Source organism: Simochromis diagramma, unplaced genomic scaffold (assembly GCF_900408965.1).
Source record: "Simochromis diagramma unplaced genomic scaffold, fSimDia1.1 OVJJ01000321.1, whole genome shotgun sequence".
NCBI lineage: Eukaryota > Metazoa > Chordata > Actinopteri > Cichliformes > Cichlidae > Simochromis > Simochromis diagramma.
In genome coordinates, this window is record NW_024386772.1 from 14981183 (window position 1) to 15000278 (window position 19096).

The 19096-nt window shown below is 44.9% G+C and overlaps 2 protein-coding genes across 2 annotated transcripts in view; both read right to left on the bottom strand.

The window, feature by feature from the left end:
- LOC120746261 (retinoic acid-induced protein 1) overlaps positions 1-9647 on the bottom strand; it is a 51471-nt gene extending 41824 nt beyond the window's left edge. Inside the window, exon 1 of the mRNA XM_040051647.1 lies at positions 9428-9647. The gene's annotated coding sequence lies outside the window, so the exon portion shown is untranslated. The remainder of the gene's footprint in view (positions 1-9427) is intronic.
- Positions 9648-15602: 5955 nt separating this feature from the next.
- Positions 15603-19096, bottom strand: part of fam20ca (FAM20C golgi associated secretory pathway kinase a) — a 47023-nt gene continuing 43529 nt past the window's right edge. The window contains exons 9-10 of the mRNA XM_040051709.1: positions 18538-18597; positions 15603-17949 (exon numbers count right to left, since the gene is read on the bottom strand). Coding sequence (XP_039907643.1) covers positions 17691-17949; positions 18538-18597 — 319 coding nt within the window. The 3' untranslated portion in view covers positions 15603-17690. The remainder of the gene's footprint in view (positions 17950-18537; positions 18598-19096) is intronic.

Consider the following 19096-nt stretch of genomic DNA (forward strand, 5'->3'; position numbering starts at 1 on the left):
TAAGAAAGGCAAAGATAATTTCCTGAAACTGCCGGGCAGTGTAGCTTTTCGACAATATCTCCCAGTTGGAAGTAAAGATTGCATTTATCACGGGTCTATTTTCCGCTGCGGATTAATACGCATTAATATTCATTGCAGCAGGACAGTATATGAAAGACTCGCTCAAAATAAACTAGCCTGGAGTTTGTCATAATGAAGTAAAGTGTCACCCGATGCAACACAGTGGCTCATTTATGCGCTTTTAATAGTTTCTTACCACCGTAGCTCTCTGGTGTTGGGTGCACAGAAAACGCTCGCCTTTTGGACCAAGTTATTCTCTGTGTCGGCCTTTTATGCAGGATTTGTTGACAGTGAGAAAAATGTCTAATACTGCCGTCTTTCTCCTACATAAATCTGATGCATTTGCTTATTTTTGCTCTAGTTTGTACCCAAGCTCAGCATGTGCCTTCATTATGTGTGCGTTTTTGTGTGTGCGTGCGTGCATGTGCATGTTCATGGGTGTCACACCGCATGAATAAATATGGCCACGGAGATAGCCCAGGGTTTGTTGACTGCTCTGATGTTTAAATTTGTGCTGTGGCTTCTCCCAGCAAAGCTTATGACTCACACTCTGATACAAGCTAACGCGCTAAAAGCAACAGTGGGTCAACGCTAAGCTATTCTAATTTAATGCTGAGGGGAAAACTGCTTAGGTAGCTGTGAATTGTTGCCAGCCTTAGCTGAATCCACCGCCCGGATGCCTGTGCTCGTTGTTTTGGGGTTTTTTTTTTAGAAAAAAGAAGAAGATCAATGCTTTTGAGAGTGATTCCGTGGATGTTACTTCATTCTAATACCATTGACACAGATTTTGCTATTAGCCAGCTAGCCTAATGCTTTCTAATGCATTCCCACTTTGGCTTTGTTGGTTATCCAGTCAGAATAAGAGTTTAGCATCCTGTCTGACTCACCGAGATCTCATTACAGATCTCCCCGGCTCTACAAACCCCCGTCACCAGCCTCCCCTCTTTCACCCATCCATCCTTCAGCCTCCCCACCCCTACTTGTCTCATCCATCTCTCTATTTGCACTTTGCCCCTCTTCTATCCTGGTCTTTTTAGTATGCATTGCTATGTAGCCTATGGCTGCAGGTGAAAGTCAGTGCTTCCGCATGAGTCTCTGTGTGAAGGTGTGTGTGTGTGGGGTGGGGGGGTGTCTGCATATATTAGTGAGCATGCATGTTAATCCCGGCTTGTGCAACTGTGTTTCTCCATCGTAAAGACAGACATGGTTGAGCGAATAGGAAGCTGATCTAGATTTTTCTTGCATGCACACGTATACATGCACACAGAGACACACACAGCATGTACACACTGAGTGTTATATTGTGGTAATACAGATGGCTTTTTTGCAGCCCAGCTGTGCTCTGTACATGTTTGCCTCTGCGTGTGCATGTGCGTGATTGATTACTATTCTTATCCTGTACCAGGTGTGTCGGCTGTTCAGCAGCCTTCACTCTCACACTCTCCTTCCCTTCTTCTCTCTCTTTATATCCTTTTTTGGGCTCAATAAACAGGTTTTTTTTTTATCTCCAGAATGGTAGGAATAATAAAAAGCAATATCAATGTGCAGTACAGCGAAGTTGCTCCATTCTCAGCACTCATTATGTTTAGCTCGACGTAGCAGTAAGACATCCTAACAAGTCAGATAATTGATGATATCAAATTATAATTTAATTTCAAAAATTTGGCTCACACTTATCCCTCATCTGAGCCTCAGGTAATTTTGTGTTTTGTGTGTGTATATGTGTATGTGTTCTGGCTGGCTACCATGGCTACGCCTGGGCCAGTCGATACACATCTGAGTGAGAGGTCATTAGCATCTCCCTCATGTTTTCTCTGCATGAGAACATCACAATTAGCCAGGTCCCAACTATGCCCCTGCTCACCCTCATCCTGTCCTGGTGGTTGAACAGCGCACCTTGGGACGTGGCTACCATCTAGATCAGAAGCCAGCATAAAGCGTATGTGTGACGTGTGTGCCATGATTGTTTTGTTTATACTTAGATCTTTGTCTGGAACAGTTTGGTCAATTTAGCACAGCTTGCCATGTGAGTTGTGTTCTGTTGGGCTCGCTTCTGAGCTTGACTGTCAGTTATTAGCATCTGACGTGTGTTTGACGTCTAAGATGTGTGTGTGTGTGTTTGTGTGTGTTCACGTGTCTGTATTTGTGGGTGCATATATGTGTGTGTGTGTATCCAAGGTGATGGGACGGCTCTGACAATAACATACTGATAAAAAAACAAAACCAAACAAAAAACTCTCCTATGCCCCCGCTCAACACCCACCTCCGCAATGCCGCAACCTCTTTCTCATAGAGACACAGACAGAAGAGAAAGAAGAGAGGAGGAAAGCAAACAGGGAGAGATCAGGGGATGAAAGGTAGGTAGATGCTGAGCAACAAACAAAAAGTAGCGGTGGACAAAAAGAGAAACAGTAGGAAAACAAACAAAGTGGCTGAAAGTTGCTGTTGACATTGTTTGTCATCCACATACCAGTGCTCATTGTTACCCGACCAGCCCTTCCCATCACCAGAGCAACGGCCCATTGTCTCTGCACATCGGCATACCGATGTGCCCGCTTTACCCAGATCTGGCACCAGGCCTGTACCCATTTTCTGATCGCGCAAGCAGAATGGCGTTCATTCACTTCACCGCCTGGCTGGCTGGATGGCTGGCTGACTGTGTGGCACTGGTTGCTATGGAGGCTAATTCACAGGCAGAGAACTCACTTTGTGTTCATAGTACAGAGGCAGTCAAGCAAAACATACAGGCACATGCAGCCACGCACACGTGCGTGTAAGCAAACAAGCATGCAACCTGGCAACAGCACTGAATGCGGGGCATGGCTGATGTACTCAACGGGCGCTGGAGAGGAGCCGCAGCATTATTTTTTACCTGCGTTTGCAATTTGCTGTGCTGTAATCGGTCAGACAGGCCCAACATCGCTGAAACATACGTATATGTACTATATGTGTGGGAAGCATGCTTTTGCACCTAAGTGATGTAGCCCGCTGAACCTAACCCTGTTGAGTAGATGAATGCAGGCACTTCAGCTTGCATTCCTCAGCCACACATGGTTATTTGTTTGATGGCATGTGGTGAACTGAAGAGGTTTAGCAATAAAATACAAGTGTGAATCGCTATGACTATGAGTACTCTACAAAAGTAGCTCGGCAGGATTCACAACTCAAAATAATTCTTATTCACCTTTTAATGGGCGAATCGGTGCTATTTAAGCCATTTTCACTCATCTCTCTTTAGGACCAACCTATATTTAAGCTAGCTTTCCTCTGATTGGCTGCCTCACATAAACAAAAGGATTGGAGCAGCAGGTGGGTTGGGCCCCTGTGCACACACAGGTGAGATGACCATATAATCCATTATCATTATCATCATATAGAGGCAGGAATTGCAAGAAAAATGATCTGTTTGGTTTATTTTCACTTTGCGACACTTTAAATGTGCTGCTTTTATTTCTGTTCTTTAAGATAATGAAGAATTTTACTCATGTTACCCATCTCACAGCTATCCAGGAATATGTCCTCAAAGTAATGTTTTAGGTTCTGTGTCTGCATGTGTTCATATTCCTGCTGTCTGTTATACTGAATGTTGGGAAATGAAGTTCCGTCAGACTGATGCGCTGTATCTTAAGTTCTCACCCCAGATAATCTTCTATGTTCTAACCCACATTTACCAACAACAACAGGCATCAGTGATACATTCAACTTAACCTAAATACACTCTGTTCATATAGTCAAGTTGCAGTATGCTCACAGACACATCCACCTCTCTCCTATACCTTTTCTTTCTCTATCCTTGTCTTTCTTAATTGTCATTGTCACAAATTTAGCAAAGATACTTCAGAAACATCACTGTCAAAACAGTAAAGGGAAAAGAATTGTGTTCATGTGACAAATAAATCCTAATTCAGGCTATGTGTGAGTTTTGCGTTGTAAGTCATTTCTTCCCTTTTCTCTCTCTCACGCTTCTCGTTCTTTCTCACCTCGCTGTTATGTAACTCCAGCAGCTGTTTGAAGACGCAGGAAGGGGGTAGGTGGGTAGAAAACTTTTCAAAGTGTGTCTCTCGCTCCTTGATCAGAACACAGGAGAGAAACGGGTGACAGTTTCTGGTTCCGCTACAATGCTTGACAATCGCCCGGTCCCATCTCATGCGCTTTCTTCCTCCTTCTCGCATAACACACGCGACCGATCTCCCCGCCTGACTTGTAGCCGTTTCTCCATTTTGCTCAAGTGTTGCTCAAGTGTTCCATGGTTATCATTTTATTTTACCGTTCCCTAATCTGTCTTTCTCTGTTCCTACGTCTCCCTGATCTCTGCTTTACCATCACTCTTCAATTGTTTCCCTCTTTTCTTGTTTTCTCCATCTGCCTCTTTCACTTTTTTTTTTTTACTATTTCCAGCATTATTGTCATCTTTTATTTGCCTGATTTGATTCTTCTATTTTTCATTATGCGTCCTAACTGAACAGCAGCAGCACTCGTTTACCTGCACGCACACACAGACACACACAATATGCATTCCAGCCAAAACGGAGGCCTTGCTTGCTGGACACACAGGGCTGAACAGCTGTGCAGGCAAAGAAAACTTAGTCCCACAATTGCAAACTCACCCAAAAACTTTAATAATAACAAGCATATATATCATTCTCCATATGCTTGCAGAAAGGAAGGCGTGAGTGAAGTCATTGTATTCGCGAGCAGAATCACCCCTACCCTCGCTGATGCTGAGAGAAAGCCCTGATTATGCATTTCTTTACCATTAGTGGGGCACATACAGAAGGCGGCGCCGGTCTGTGGTGTTCACCAACGCACAAGAGTGTTTTATTTCTCACTGCAGCAGACGGCTGATTCTTTCTTGAATGTGAATTTGAATGTTTAGCAGTCGCCCCATGGGTGTATTGTGCTAACAAGCTGTCGGTCTCACCTTTGTTACGAAACGCTTTTTCCTACATTTATATATGTTTCTCACGCTATATGTGTAAATGTCTTCATTTCTGATGCTCCACCGACACTTTTATTCATCTCTAATGAGGCACAAACATCCATCAGTGATGAAAGACCCCCCCCCCCCAAACAGGCTATCAGCACCATTGCAAAGCAGCGTTTTGTTGCAGTAATCCTGGAAGAGGAGGATGAAGTGCAGAGAAGGGAGAGGAAGAAAGCTAAAGGGGCAAGAGAAGAGCAGGAAAGAAATGGATAGAGAAGGAAGGAAAGGAAAGGAGAGAAAGGGGAGGAGGAGGATGAGAGACATGAAGGACAGTTGATAAACTGCGCGGAGCTGGACAGCAGCCAGATCCTTTTAATGAGCAAAGTGCTGCACCCAACACCTCACACGTAATTACACGCTCTCTCTCTCTCTCTCTCTCTCTCTCTCTCTTCCTCTCTCTCTCTCTCAATTGCTCTCTCATGCACACACACACACGCATTTGCAGGAACCTTATTTTTGCCTTCCCTACTCTGCAGCATCCCACCATCCAGCACTAAGTACTCCCTCCAGATCAAACAAGCAGCTCACAGTAAGCAGCATACAGATGAGCCTTTCCTTTCCCCCTCCTCCTTGCCATCTCTCTCCCTCTCTCTCATCACAACCCCTGTCTTCTCTTCCTGCAGTAACCTCTTGCTATCCCCCCCCCCCCACACACACCTCCACCACCACCCCCACCCCCAACTTCCTCCCTCTCCATCTCCATCTCTTGATGCTCCTCACTCTCGTGGAGAGAAATACATCAGCCATCGCTCGACAAACACACTACACCGACACTGTCCTAGCTGCTGCTCCAATAAAAACATATTACCTGCAAACTCCATTAGGCCCAAGTGTAAGTAACACATACATACATACAGACACACACACACACACACACACAGTTGTGAATATAGCGAGCTTCTGTGTGCAATCAGATCTAGGTTAGCAGCCGTCGTATAATGTTCACTGGAACAGCATGTACCCACCCCATCACACTGCACTCAAACTGAGCTCCTGGAAATACACAGTGTGTGTTTGTGTGTTTGTGTAAGGTCTAATGATGTCCACGCAGGCAGAGTTTTTCAGGCTTGTGTGTAAGTGCAGAAGCAGACGTGATGAGAGGAAGCGTACGCCTGGGTTTGAACTTGTATTAGGATTTCAGAGCGGCGTCGTGTCGCACACTGTGTGTCTATACTTTCATGAGCACATGTGTGTTTCTGCGTGTGTGCTTCATGTGTTAGAGAGCCCGTGGGGGATCAAATCAGGTGTACAAAAGGACAAGCATGATTTCCTGCTATGAAGTTTCAGATTAAAAAATAGCAAACAACTCGCCACCAGGTAGTGTATTAATTTTCATAAACATGTGATTTGTGGTGCGGTTATTTAATGTGCGACTACATTATAAGTAAACCTGGTCTGAAACCTGAATGTTGAACAGTGAACCCTGCGGTTCTTGCAGTGTGGTGAATAGCTTGTGACACAGTGGCAAAGTAGGGGAACATGCATATGAGAGATAGAGTGGGTAGGGACCTGCAGCTCATTTTTTGCGACCTTTAGCCGGTAATTTCATCCCTGCGCACAACATCTGCGTGCAGTGTGCTCACGCCAAGCTGCCGAGGTGCTGCTGAAACACACAGTTACTGCAGACCTTGACAGAGGACATCGTGTTTGAGAAATCATTGACGATAATTGACAGAAATCATGACAGCAATGGGAAGGTTAAGGGAAGATTTACGGCTGTTTCATACGAGAAAACAGAAATTGTCACTCAGTATGAATACAAATGACATGCTATGAATCATAGGTGGAGTGTCCACATTCGTTAGCTGATGATGGTGCTGTGGTCTGGCTGCTTGCTACAGCCCTGCTTGTGTTTGTGCCTCTTCTCTTTAATGAGGGACAAACACTCTCTCTCTCCCCGACTCTCTCTTTCTCTGTGTCTGCCTAATAACCCCTCACAGTAAATAACCATGAGCCTCCGGGGCAATTAGACGGGCACTTGGGGCTTATAGTGTGTTGCTTGGAAACTCACAGAGACACACGTGCACACCGAAACAGCCTAGTTAAAAATGGTGTTATGGAGTAATTGAGACATCCGATGTAAACAAAGCGACGGATCAATGCCGAGATAGAAAGATTAAAAGTTAAGGAGAAGAAACTTTGAGAAGAGAAAGACAACCGCTGGGTGTTTTAAGTCTTTAACAAGGATGGTGTCTTGTCGTCCTTGGTATGTACCTTTAATCTGTGCTTCTGTTACCCATTCTGTCTCCTCTCCTCTCTTTGACCTCACATATTTGTGTTGGTCTGAGACTGAGAGACAGGCAGGGGGGTGGAGGGCTTAGGAGGAGAAAGCAAGAGGGACACAGAACAGAGGGAAGCTTTCACCTTTCATTTCACCACAACAATGAGTTGCCAATTTCAGTATGCCCTTTACAGGCCATCATGCACACACCTACGCACACGCGCAAACACACAAACACACACAGAAACCTGCTCTCCACATGACTCCCAATCTCCATGATAATCAGCTTCCTTTCATTGTGTTGCATCATGCAGGAAAGCCAGTGTATAGTCTGTGTGTGAAGGAGAAAGAGTCACAGGAGAAGGAGAGCAGACGATTTGTGTGCTTTCGCGTGTGTTTCTGCATATTGCGTGCAACAGCCTGCCGTCTCTTTAGCAGCGATTGTGTGTTTGAGGGAAAGTGCCTTGCCATGTTTTGGCAAAGCAGTGGGGCAGTTCTTGACTTAAGTTTTTCTTTTACACACACATTCAGAATCCTATGGACGTATTGCTGGAAAAGAGATTTGTAACTGTAGATATGTGGTGCATTCATTGCTGTTGTACTCTTTTTACATGGAAAAAATTCATTTCTGCACACGCACACTGTTTATGCGCTTGACGACAATCAAGCCGCTGCATCGCTATAGGGGATCGGCCTCATCTTCCATTCATATATTTTACTTCTTCTCTTATCACTTCCCCTCTCCTGCTCTATCATTCTCTTATTCTTCCTCTTGTGTGCATATTGTCACTATATTTCCTGACACACACAAACACACACGCCACTGCTGTTTTCCATCTCACCTCTGTTTTCTCTCCCTGACACCTCTCTACACCCTCTCTGCGTTATCGCGTCGTTACCCCTCCTCCCCCACTGTGCGCACTCTCTCTCTCGTCCTATCCCAGCACATAAACACAAACGGACCTATACGCACACACACACACACACACACACACACACACACACACACACACACACACACACACACACATTGCCGTATCTTTCTCCACCTCCCCCTCGCTTTATTTACTCTCCCTCTCTCTCTCTCTCTCTCTCTGTCACACCTTCTCCCTCAGCCCTCTTTCCTCCCTCCCTCCCTCCCTCCCTCGCACACTCTCTGTCCACCTCATCCCATCTCTCCCTCTCCTCGGGGTGAACGAAGCTGTCGGTAGCATCACTTTCAGTCGGCAGTGACACTGCAGTCTCGGTGCATCTTTTAATGACACGCTGTAGTAAAGGCACCTCAGAAATGAGCTATGCAGCATGTTGGACGTGCGGCACTCACATATAGATCAGTGTGCATATGTACCGTACAGCATGCATCCAGAGCCAGGAAATAGGCAATGCCATACTAAAAATAGCATATGAGCTTTAACACGCTGTGCCTAAACTCCATGCAGACACACAAACAAAATACAAAGATCTAGAAAAATGTATGTGTATGCCAAACTAAACACATTTTACAATCTGACCTCATCACTGGTTTCATAAGATTAATATTGATGTGTGTATTTCAGATTTGTCCTTATGCAATAGGCAGAGTAAACAGCGTGCTATGACACATCGCTGCTCTGACATAGCGTCCTGTTAGAAGACTACGTAACACATCCTAAGGCGCAGGATGCTGAACGGAGCTTGGAAGCGAGGAAAAAAAACAAACAAACCCCAGACAAACAGAAAGAGAGGTTGCAGCTCATGCCTCTGCTGCTTGTTATCCATGTGTTTTGCAGGCAGATATGGCTTTAATTTTTTTTTTTTGGTGCCTGTTGTTTGGACAGATGCTGGTGGAAAACAGGGTTGAAGCAGGTGTTGGGAGTGTGTGTTTATGTGGGAGGCAAATGTTCTTCCTCTCTGAACCCCCCCCCCCCCCCAAAAAAAACACCCAGCAAATGAAAATAGAACGCAGTCCCACGAGAGACCCTGCTGTCCTCTATTCAGCATGCACAGGCACACACACACATACACGCACACACAGATGTACACATCGACAAAACAGGCACGAACAGACACAAACACACCCCCTTGGCCAATACACCTTGCTCACACTTCCATCTACACTGTGCTGCACTCCAACTTGTATCCTGCCTTAGAAGAGATGCAAATGTCAGGGAGAAGCGTGGTACCTGTGTTAGGGGTCAGCCGTTCTTTCCTTCTTTTGTTGGCCCTTCCAGTCCCCCTCTTGTTCAGCTGGTCTGAGCTGAGGTGAGCTGAGCAGAGCCGAGCCAAGCGTACAGCGGCGAGGCTCAATCCTTTTAGCCTGCGATGCTGAAAATGGCACCAGTATTCCCTGATAGCAGCAGCCTGCCTGCCTCTCTCGCCCTCTCTCTCTCTCCTGCTCTCCCTCTCTCCTGTTCTCTAGCTCGCCTCCCTCCTCTGCTTGTCTGCTGCCATGTCGAGTGCACGTAGGGCGAGGGGCGGGCCGAGAAGAGGGGGGGGGGGTGGTGGTGGTGGTGGTGGAGGATAGAGTGAGGGGGACTCAGGGGGATAAGAAAGCAATTAGAAGACGGCCCTCTTCCTACCAGTCGGGAATGTATAATGGAATTAGCTTTTTTTTTTGGGGGGGGGGGGGGGGGTCAATGGTGAGCATTGGAGGGAGGTTGGAGGGACACTGGGGTGCGTGGTCCTGCAGCCTCTGCTGGGGAGTCCAGGAGCTTGTCTGACAGTCACCACTCAGAAATGTGTGCGCAAGGGAGAGCAGATGGGTGTGTGAGTGTGTGTGTGTGTGTGTGTGTGTGTGTGTGTGAGTGTGTGAGTGTGAGTGTGTGTGTGTGTGTGTGTGTGTGAGTGTGTGTGTGAGTGTGAGTGTGGGGTGATTGCTATCGCCCTGTGTGTGTGTTTGTGTGTCAGGACTAGCGAAAGAGAGAGGGAGAGAGAGATTGCTGATGTGCTGATGGGAGGAAGGAGAGGAGTGGTTGAGCTGTGGGACCACCTGCTTCTCTCTCTCTCTTGCACTCTGAGGTACTCGGCAGGAGAGAGAAAGGGTGAGCGGCAGCTTCAAAGCCTTCTCTCTCAGGTTCGCTCACCCTCCTCCTCTCCTCTCCTCCCTCCCTTCGCTCCCACCCTTCCTCACTTTTCTCTCTCTCTGAGTGGGTGGCGAGGAAGCTGCATGTGTGTCTGGAAAGACAACCGTGCGTGTATGGGTGTATGTGTGCGTGTGTGTGTGCAGAAGGGAAGGAGAGAGAATTTAATATGCAATTTTCAGTGTGCAGTTGCCCGTGTCTGTGTTTGTTTTGTTGTGTCCTTCTTTTTTTGTTTATCCTGTTTGGGTTGGATGTGTTTGTTGTCGTTTGTTATTATCTGGAATATGTGTGTGTGTGTGTGTGTGTGTGCGTGTGTGTGTAAGAGAGTGCGAGAGAGAATGGGGGACAGAGACATACTCTCTGTGTTTACTCACGTATGAAAAGAGATGACCAAAATCCCAGTGTGAAAGACTGTGATAGGAAGAGATGAGGGGGGGGGGGGGGGGCTGCAGTGTGTTTTGGTGTTTATGAGAAAATTAGATAACAAATGAAAAAAAAAGGGGGAGGGGTGTTTTCTCCTATGCTAAGGTGTGTGCGGTGTGCGTGTGTGTGTGCTTGTGTGTAAAGGGGAGAGACAGAGCGGTCTTTTGACGGAGAGAGAGCGAGCCAGGCACTGCATGGGGGAGATATGTGTAGGCATGTGTCACTGATTGTGCCATGAATGAAAATAAGGAGGAAGGGAGGGGAGGGGGAGGAGGGAGTGGGACTGTGACTCTCCTCCCATTCAGCCATCTCCTCCTCTCTTTCCTTTCCTCTCCCTCTTGAGTGACAGACGAGGCGCTGCCGGCAGCGTGCCCGGGCGCGCGTCAGTAATCAGCGTCTTCTCCTCTTCTTTCCGCTTTGCTCGAGCTTCGCCTATTTCGGTCATTCTTGAATTTCTCCCGTGCAGCCAAGGGCACTTCACCGGGTTCAGAATGCCCCCTCCTCCTGCTCCTCCCACCCTTCTCTTCCGTATATCGCTCGCTGTGCAATTACGGCAATGGCCCGTGATCTGCTCCTGGCACGCACGCGCCAGGATGGACAGATGAGCAGAAGAGCAGAGAAGAGCCACGCTCGGCTGCTTTTTCTTTCTTTTTTTCACACGTTCACAAAACAAACGAGACTCAGTGGCACGCGGGCGTATCCGCGTGCTCGCCTTCGGCTCAAGGGCGATTGATTTGGAGTTTAATTTCTCCCCACCGGGTTCTTGACGCAAAAGGATGCGCCTCCGTCTGACCTTGACGGCAGACGGGGTGCGGGGGTGGGGGAAGTTTCGGGACACGCGCTTACATTACCTCCCCAACGCAGACCCCCTCTACTCTCTCTCTCTCTCTCTCTCTCTCTCTCTCTCTCTCTCTCTCACACACTCACACACACACACACACACACACACACACACACACACACACACACACACACACACACACACGGGGCATGGTCACCTGAAAACGTCTAAACCGTCCTATGCGCTTTTATAAATGAACGCTTTCCATCTGCTTTCTAATTATAGCTAAGGCAGGGCTAACTCCCAATTTTAGCTGCAGCCGCGAAATAGCCGTCTTTTAATCATTCATGAGCTCAGACACAGAGCGTCCTCCTGCTGCTGGCACAAGCGCGTAAGCTACCGCCAGGCTGTTGTTCAGCCGAGTGAAAAACAACGTGGACAGGTCCCGCTGCTCACAGAGCAACAATGCCCCCTTCCTTCCCTCCCTTAAGGTGAAATGGGACACAAAGATGTCAATCTGACAGGCAAGTGACATTTCGGCCTCGTCCACCTTTAAGGCGATGCCACTGGACGCGCAGAGCCAAACCAAACCACGCAGGGCCCTGAATCATTTCGGTGCAGCTTATCCTCTTGGGGACGCATTTGTTTTCTTTTCTTTTTTCTTTCTTTTTTTGATCAGTGCGGATCTGAGTGGAGCGTGATTTTGCCTACAGCGCTGACATCAGTGGAGATGGACAGGGGTTAGAAACGAGTGCCTCTAAAGCCGCGTTTGAAAGCGCCTCTCATCTCAGCTCGCCATACGCTCTGACGCACACTTGCGAGCTGGGTTGTGTGAACAGTTTGAAGGGAGAGCGGTGTGTTTGTTTACCAGTCAAATATATCTGGGAGGAAGCAGCTCTCTTTGCTTATAATAATAAGTCAGTCTGAAGCACTGAGCCGTGGATCTCAGGGGCGGATATCGGCGTTTTTAAATTGTGTTTATCATCGTTTTGTTTAGTTTTGTGATTGTTTTTTGCCTCCTTTCAGAAGTTCAAAAGTTTGGTTTTCAAGAAATGCCAACTCGGCCATACTTCAAGTTCACTGATGGGGGAAAAGGACGGGTGATGCAAGGGTCACGGTCATCCAGGACTCAACCACACACACATAGACACACACGCACACACCTTGGCTCAACTTGGATCAATGGGAAGGAGGACAGGAAAGGGGTGGCTCTCTGTTGCCATAGAGACGGGAGGACAGTGGTGTTGGATACTGTTACTAGGCAGGAGAGGCCGCCATTCTGAAAGCGGAGTGACCTGCTGTGGAGGGGGAAACAACATCAGGGCCGAGAGTGAGGGAACATTAAATATTTCTGTTTAGGTTATTTCCCTCTAGTCAAGTAAACTGCAAATGGTAATATGGTGAAGTGTGTGTGTGTGCCATGTTTCATTAAATAAATACTTACATCCATGAATAAATAAACAAATCCCAGAATCTGACCTTTTCAAACACAGACTCGATATTCTTTCTTTTTTTTTTTTTTTACAGACAGCTATTTACAGTTACACGAGTCAGTCTAAAGTCTAATCCCAGCCTAGTGGCAGTGCTATTAATTGCAACAACATGGCTAAAATAGCTTTTTCACGCCACCCCCCCTCCCACACACACACACACACACACACACACACACACACACACACACACACACACACACACACACTCATCATCATCATCACCCAAAATGCATCTGTCTTCTTTTGATGTTTATTTTATTATTTTATTATTTATATAGTTCACTCGTGCAGTGCTTTTTTTAAAGCATGTGCTTCCGACCCTCCTCAAATGTAATTTTGACACTTGTAGCATCACGTGATTTTGTTCAAGAAAGGGCAGAGAAACTAGGCTGCTGCCATCAATCCAGTCTAGATGGTTAAACAGGACTACAGGACAGAGTGAGGGAAAACGGATATATTTAATTTTGGGGGAAGCTGTTCCTTTAACCCTTTTCACAAACAAACGAGTGGCGTCATGCCGACACCGTGTGTGTGTGTGTGCGTGTCATTATACCTTCAAACCGACTGACGCTGTCCCATGCTGGTAGCCTCTGTGTCTTTGAGGGACAGCGAAGGTCACGAAAGCTATAATCAAACCAAGCTCATCAAGCGCAGCGAGCACGCATGCACGCGTGTACGCATCACCGTCTGCGTGCACAACCCAGGACAACAAATAACGTCACCTCCACGACACAGATGTAAACAACTCAAACGTGAACGCGAGGTTCGAGCGCCACCTATCGAAATGTGTCCGGGAAGAGCTGATTAGATAAACTACCCACTGGCGCCATCTGCTGGGGAGTAATCGGTGTACTTTTATTTAATGTGAAGCAGGAAAGCTGCGCACAAAAGTAGCCATCGAAAAAAACGGGCACGGAAGCCATCATCTGCCTTTGACTGCGACTTTTAAAAACACCAACAGCTAAAAGAAAAGTCCAGAGATAAAGCTCACAGCCGCTAGAAGGCTCCAGTCGTCACACCTCCTAAAAGTGTGGCTGCACATCCGCTGCCCCACAAACACCAGGCGCTGTCCGCGGTGCTGTTCGCCGCACTGCTGAGATTACACCGGCAGTAATTTTAGCACCACGGACAGCGCCTCGGTCGCCATTATTAAGCACACCATTAATTTAGTACCTTTTAACACCAACAGCGCTCTGGGATATGTGCATGTATGTGTGTGTATGCTCGGACGACTAATGCAAAGCTCGATATTCTCGCCTTTAAGGACTGAAGCTGAAGGTTTAAGTGAAAGGCCGAGAATCAGGCTCTATGGAATGAAAGACTGAGCCGAGATTTACACGTGACATAAAATTATGTGATGTTCAGGGTTTGTCTGACTTAAATAAACGGAAGTTTTTTTTTTTTTTTATTACATCAGAGTTATATATAGCTATATACATTTTGGTTAACAAGTTAGGATGCTGTGAAAAACAATGATTTGCAGATTATTTGAAGTTTACATAAAAAAAGAGAGGCAACGCATAATTTGAATTTAGCGCCAGTTACACTTTTTTAATGCTGCTGGAGGAACAACAAAAAGACTGAAAGAGTTGTCAGATGCTAATAAAGAACTCCTCCTTCTGTTATTGTTACTATTAATCTGGTTAACTGGCATAACATATACCAACATGATCTGTGCCAAGACTCGTTTAAGACTTACTGAGATAAAATGGAAATCTGGACAGTTTATAAGTCAGCATTTGTCTGGGTATGGGGTAAACCTAGTGCCCGTAACATGTGAAGTCCCCATTATTGGTGAACATTATTTTCAGGTTTGGGACATATATTGTATTATTTCAGCACCAAACCTTTACACATACTTTGGCCGCATGAACCTGTAAGTAAGAGAGGGGTTATCTAGATTCGAGTTCAGTCCTGTGACCCATTAAAAACATTTGGTGCGTTATTCAATGAAAAAAGAAATACAACAAACATGCCCCGAACAACAGATCCCAAACACTTGGGCACTTATTTTTTGGATTGTGTTGCCACTTGTATCAGAAAAGATAAAAGGAAATTGTAGGTGAAATGCTGCCGTCAAAAATGCAAATTGAATTTTTTGTAGTTGTGTGTATAGCCTGGACTCTGCTCACCCTTAAAGCTGCCAGCCTATATTATCGAAATGACCAAGTGGGGTCATTTATGATTCCACTTTATGAGACATTAATATTTTTTAATGGTTCTATTTGTGTTTGTCAATCTGTTTTCTTCATGTGACAGATGTTCTATAATGTGCTAATGGTTCTAATTATAGTTTTCAATCATTTTTATGATTAGTTAGAGCTTGCCTCAAGCCTTCTGCAGCAGTAAATATTGGTATTTGAGGTCTGTTAGCTGTGGTTCACTGCGAACATTAAAATGTCATTATTAGAAATGATGAATTACATTTAAATCAAAGAATATAATGACAAAGAAAACAAACAAAGACTCATAGATGAGCCAGCACAGCTTTTTGTTATCTATGCCACACCAATTTCTGTAAAAGTAAAAATGAAAATTTGTAGACGTACATTAAAAATGTAAGTCTTTTTTATTTTTTTTTATTTAAATATCACAATAGCCAGTTATTTATATGGCAATACCCTTATAGCTCGAGTCCTAAATGACACCACTTGGTAATTTGAAGGCTAAGTGATCAAACAGCCATGATGAATGTGCAGTTTTTTCATTTAATATTCGGAGGTTGGAGTTTTGACTGGAAACTCTTGAGTAATCCCAGCCTCGTTTCTATGAGGATGTTAGTCCTCACGGGCAAACATATTTACATCCACCCATGCGTAAAATAAAGAGCAGTATAAATCACACATCTGCAGAAACATGCAAACACATGCACACGCTTTCATGATCCTGGTATCCGGTTGGTTTGGATCTTTCAGTCTTTTGGTTACTTTCCGTTTTGTTATTTGCATGTGCCTCCTTTGTGATTGGTCCGTCCTCACTGTTTATATCTGTTTTAAGTGTCCCCACCTGTGTCTGTGTATAGTCTGGTCTTTTCCTCTGTTAGGATTTCTGCTTAGGCTACCTGAGTTAGTTAGCTGCTCACTCCATGTTGCTGTTTTACTTCTGCATGTTTCCTTGTGGGTTTAGTTTAGTTTTACTAATAGTTGTTGCTGTTGGCCAATAAGGGCTCATTCCGCTTCGTCCTCCTGCACTTCATGGTGCACTCTTCACCATTGCTACTCTTGACACACAGGGATTTGTCCTCACTTTTTGCTTTTATTGCACACTTAAATCATTTAGTAAACAGGTCTTCACAGTAACAATGCAAGAGCAGAAAACAGAAGCAAACCACTGTGCAGTGCAGCTTGATAGATCTTCAAAGTATTCATCGGTATTTACAATGAAAATACAAAAAAAGGACTTCGATGTCCCCGTGTCTATCCCTGGCATTTTAACGTCGCTATCCCTGCCAAGCGTTTTCCAAACTTGACATCAGCCACTCAGACTTTTGTTGCTCTGTGAATCCGGTCTGTACTGCCAACCCCAAAACATTCAAGTACTGTATTTCTGTCATTGCACAGGTACTGGGTTAGCCAATACAGAGGACTCTTAGAAGGAAAGAGAAAATTCTACTGGTCCCATGTCAGCAACTTGATTGGTTTTTCCTATCATTTCAAACATAAAAAATGTACACAATGGCAACTTAAATAGGATCCAAATTCAAAAGTATCCTCTTATCCAACTGAATGCAACAGGAAGCAAAACCAGGATGGGAAAAACAGGCTTTTGTGATGCTCTGAGAGCTATTTGGACACAACATCTGTAACAAGTCTGCATTACAGAAACTGTGATGTTACATCAGGTTGCCCTCATGAATGGCTCATTTGATGTAGGTGACCATCATGTCAGTGTGGTGCCGAGTCTTAACATTTGAAGTTTTTTGGTAAATATCGTGCTGTTGTAGTGATGTGCTGTACGTAGTGCAAGCTTAACTTTCGTGGGAGGAAGGGGGTGACAAAAAATACACAAAGCTGAAATAAGGCAATGTGAAGGTACTGTTTGAACTACAGTGTGAAATACTTGCACTTATGTTGTCGAGCTTGTGCCAAGACAAAAACCTTATAAATATAGATTATTGGAAAACTTGATATTCTCCTGGTCGTCGTTTGAGCCAGGAATGACTTAAAACTTGAAAACATTCAATGCAAAACACTGAATTCTGACACATTTTGCAAAAATGAAACGTTTTCATACATCGTCATAACTCATAAAGCTTATTGTCTGACCATATATTCCCTAGTCAGTGTAGGTTCTCATTTGGTTATGTTCTAATATAATAAAACACACAAAGCAAACCGATGCCCTCCATACTCAGGCCAAACAGGACAAAGTCAGAACACAGCAGTGGTTCCTTGATGTCTCATACAACATCTGGTAGAACAAAAATACATCTGTATCTAACAAATACAAAGTGCTGCGTGTGGACAGTCTTTTGTGGTATTTGTAGACAGTTTCTTCCATATAAACACACTTAAAAGCAGTTTCCATATAGGCAATGATGGCAAGTCTTGGAATTCACTGAATTCAGCTTGATATCAGAAGTAGAATTTATTTATTTTTTTGTGTGTGTGTGTGTCTAATCCCATTAGTTGAACAGCCACGGTCCATTGGTGTCAGCTCTTCGCACTCACTACCTGTGGCCAGGGCCCCTGTGGGTGGCTGTGTCCCCAACTAAATCTTCCTCCACAACATTAACATATCCTTCTTTCTCTATGCAGCCAGCCACGACCTGCAGCACCAGCCGGAGCCTGCGGTCCATGGCCTGAAGGTGAGGCTGAATTAGAATAGGGGATAGGCGGTCACGCAGCAGCGACTCCTCCATCATGGAGCTCAGCTGGTACTCCTCTTTGGCCAGCAGCTGGAGACGCAGGTAAGTTGACTTCCTCATCCTTGAAATGATGTAAAAGAAAAAGGGTTATTGTCCATCTCTTAAGAAAATAGAAACTTTTTGTGTTTAACACGATGATCATAAAACACATGAATCTAGTAAACCCACCAACTAGTACTTTTTTTCAATTTAATTAAAATGAATTTTATTTATATAGCACAAAATCACAACAGCACTCTCCTCATGGTGCTTAATATTCTAAGGTAAAGACCCTACAGTAATACAGAGAAACCCCAACAATGAGCTGACCCCCTGTGAGCAACAACTTTGGTGACAGTGGGAAGGAAAAACTCCCTTTTAACAGGAAGAAGCCCAAAAACATGCTGTGGAAAAATAAAAGTGAAAAGTTTATTTCATACTAACAAACCTATTTGTTTCAGCGTACCACTAGACCAAATCATATGGTGTGTCCGAAACTGAACTTTTATTCCACGGGGACCGTTGATCTCTGGATTTGACCTTAATACTTGTTTGTTTTTATCCACAATATGACTGTTTGATGGGACGATCAGCCTCCTTTAGTCCTAAAGCTAGGAGGAGAAGGAACCTATCAAAATAACTGTCATTCACTAACTAACTAAAATCTTACCTGCAGCACTGACTCAGAGGTACCAGGATGGAGAGCTCATCGTGAGAGTGCTTTCCAAACCTGCAAGTGTGGGGATAAAGAAAAAAGAATGAATTATCACAACAGTGGATTTAGTTTGTTAGACAAATTTTGAGTTTATTTCCGTATTAATTGTGAAAATGTCCTCTTGAAATGGTTTTTAAAATACTCTATAATGAGAAGAACGATTATGAGGTAAGGTCACAAAGTTCTGCAGCTAGTAGCATAACAATAAAAACAAAACATACTTGATTTAAATCTTATAGGCTTTTCTACTCTACTGGAGCACTCAAAGCAATTTATACAACATGCCTCATTCACACGAGCACTATTTTCTATTCCCAAGTTCTTTCTATCTAACAGTCACACTCTGATGAATCCACCGGAGAGCAACGGGGGTTCAGTATCTTGCTCAACAAAAGTTTGGTATGCAGACCGGTGCCTTCCAATTACTGGATGACCTGCTCTACCTCTGCAGACACCCTAGGTAGTCACAGAGGGTGGAGCTGTACTGCTTCCACTGCTTCCAGTTTTTAAATGA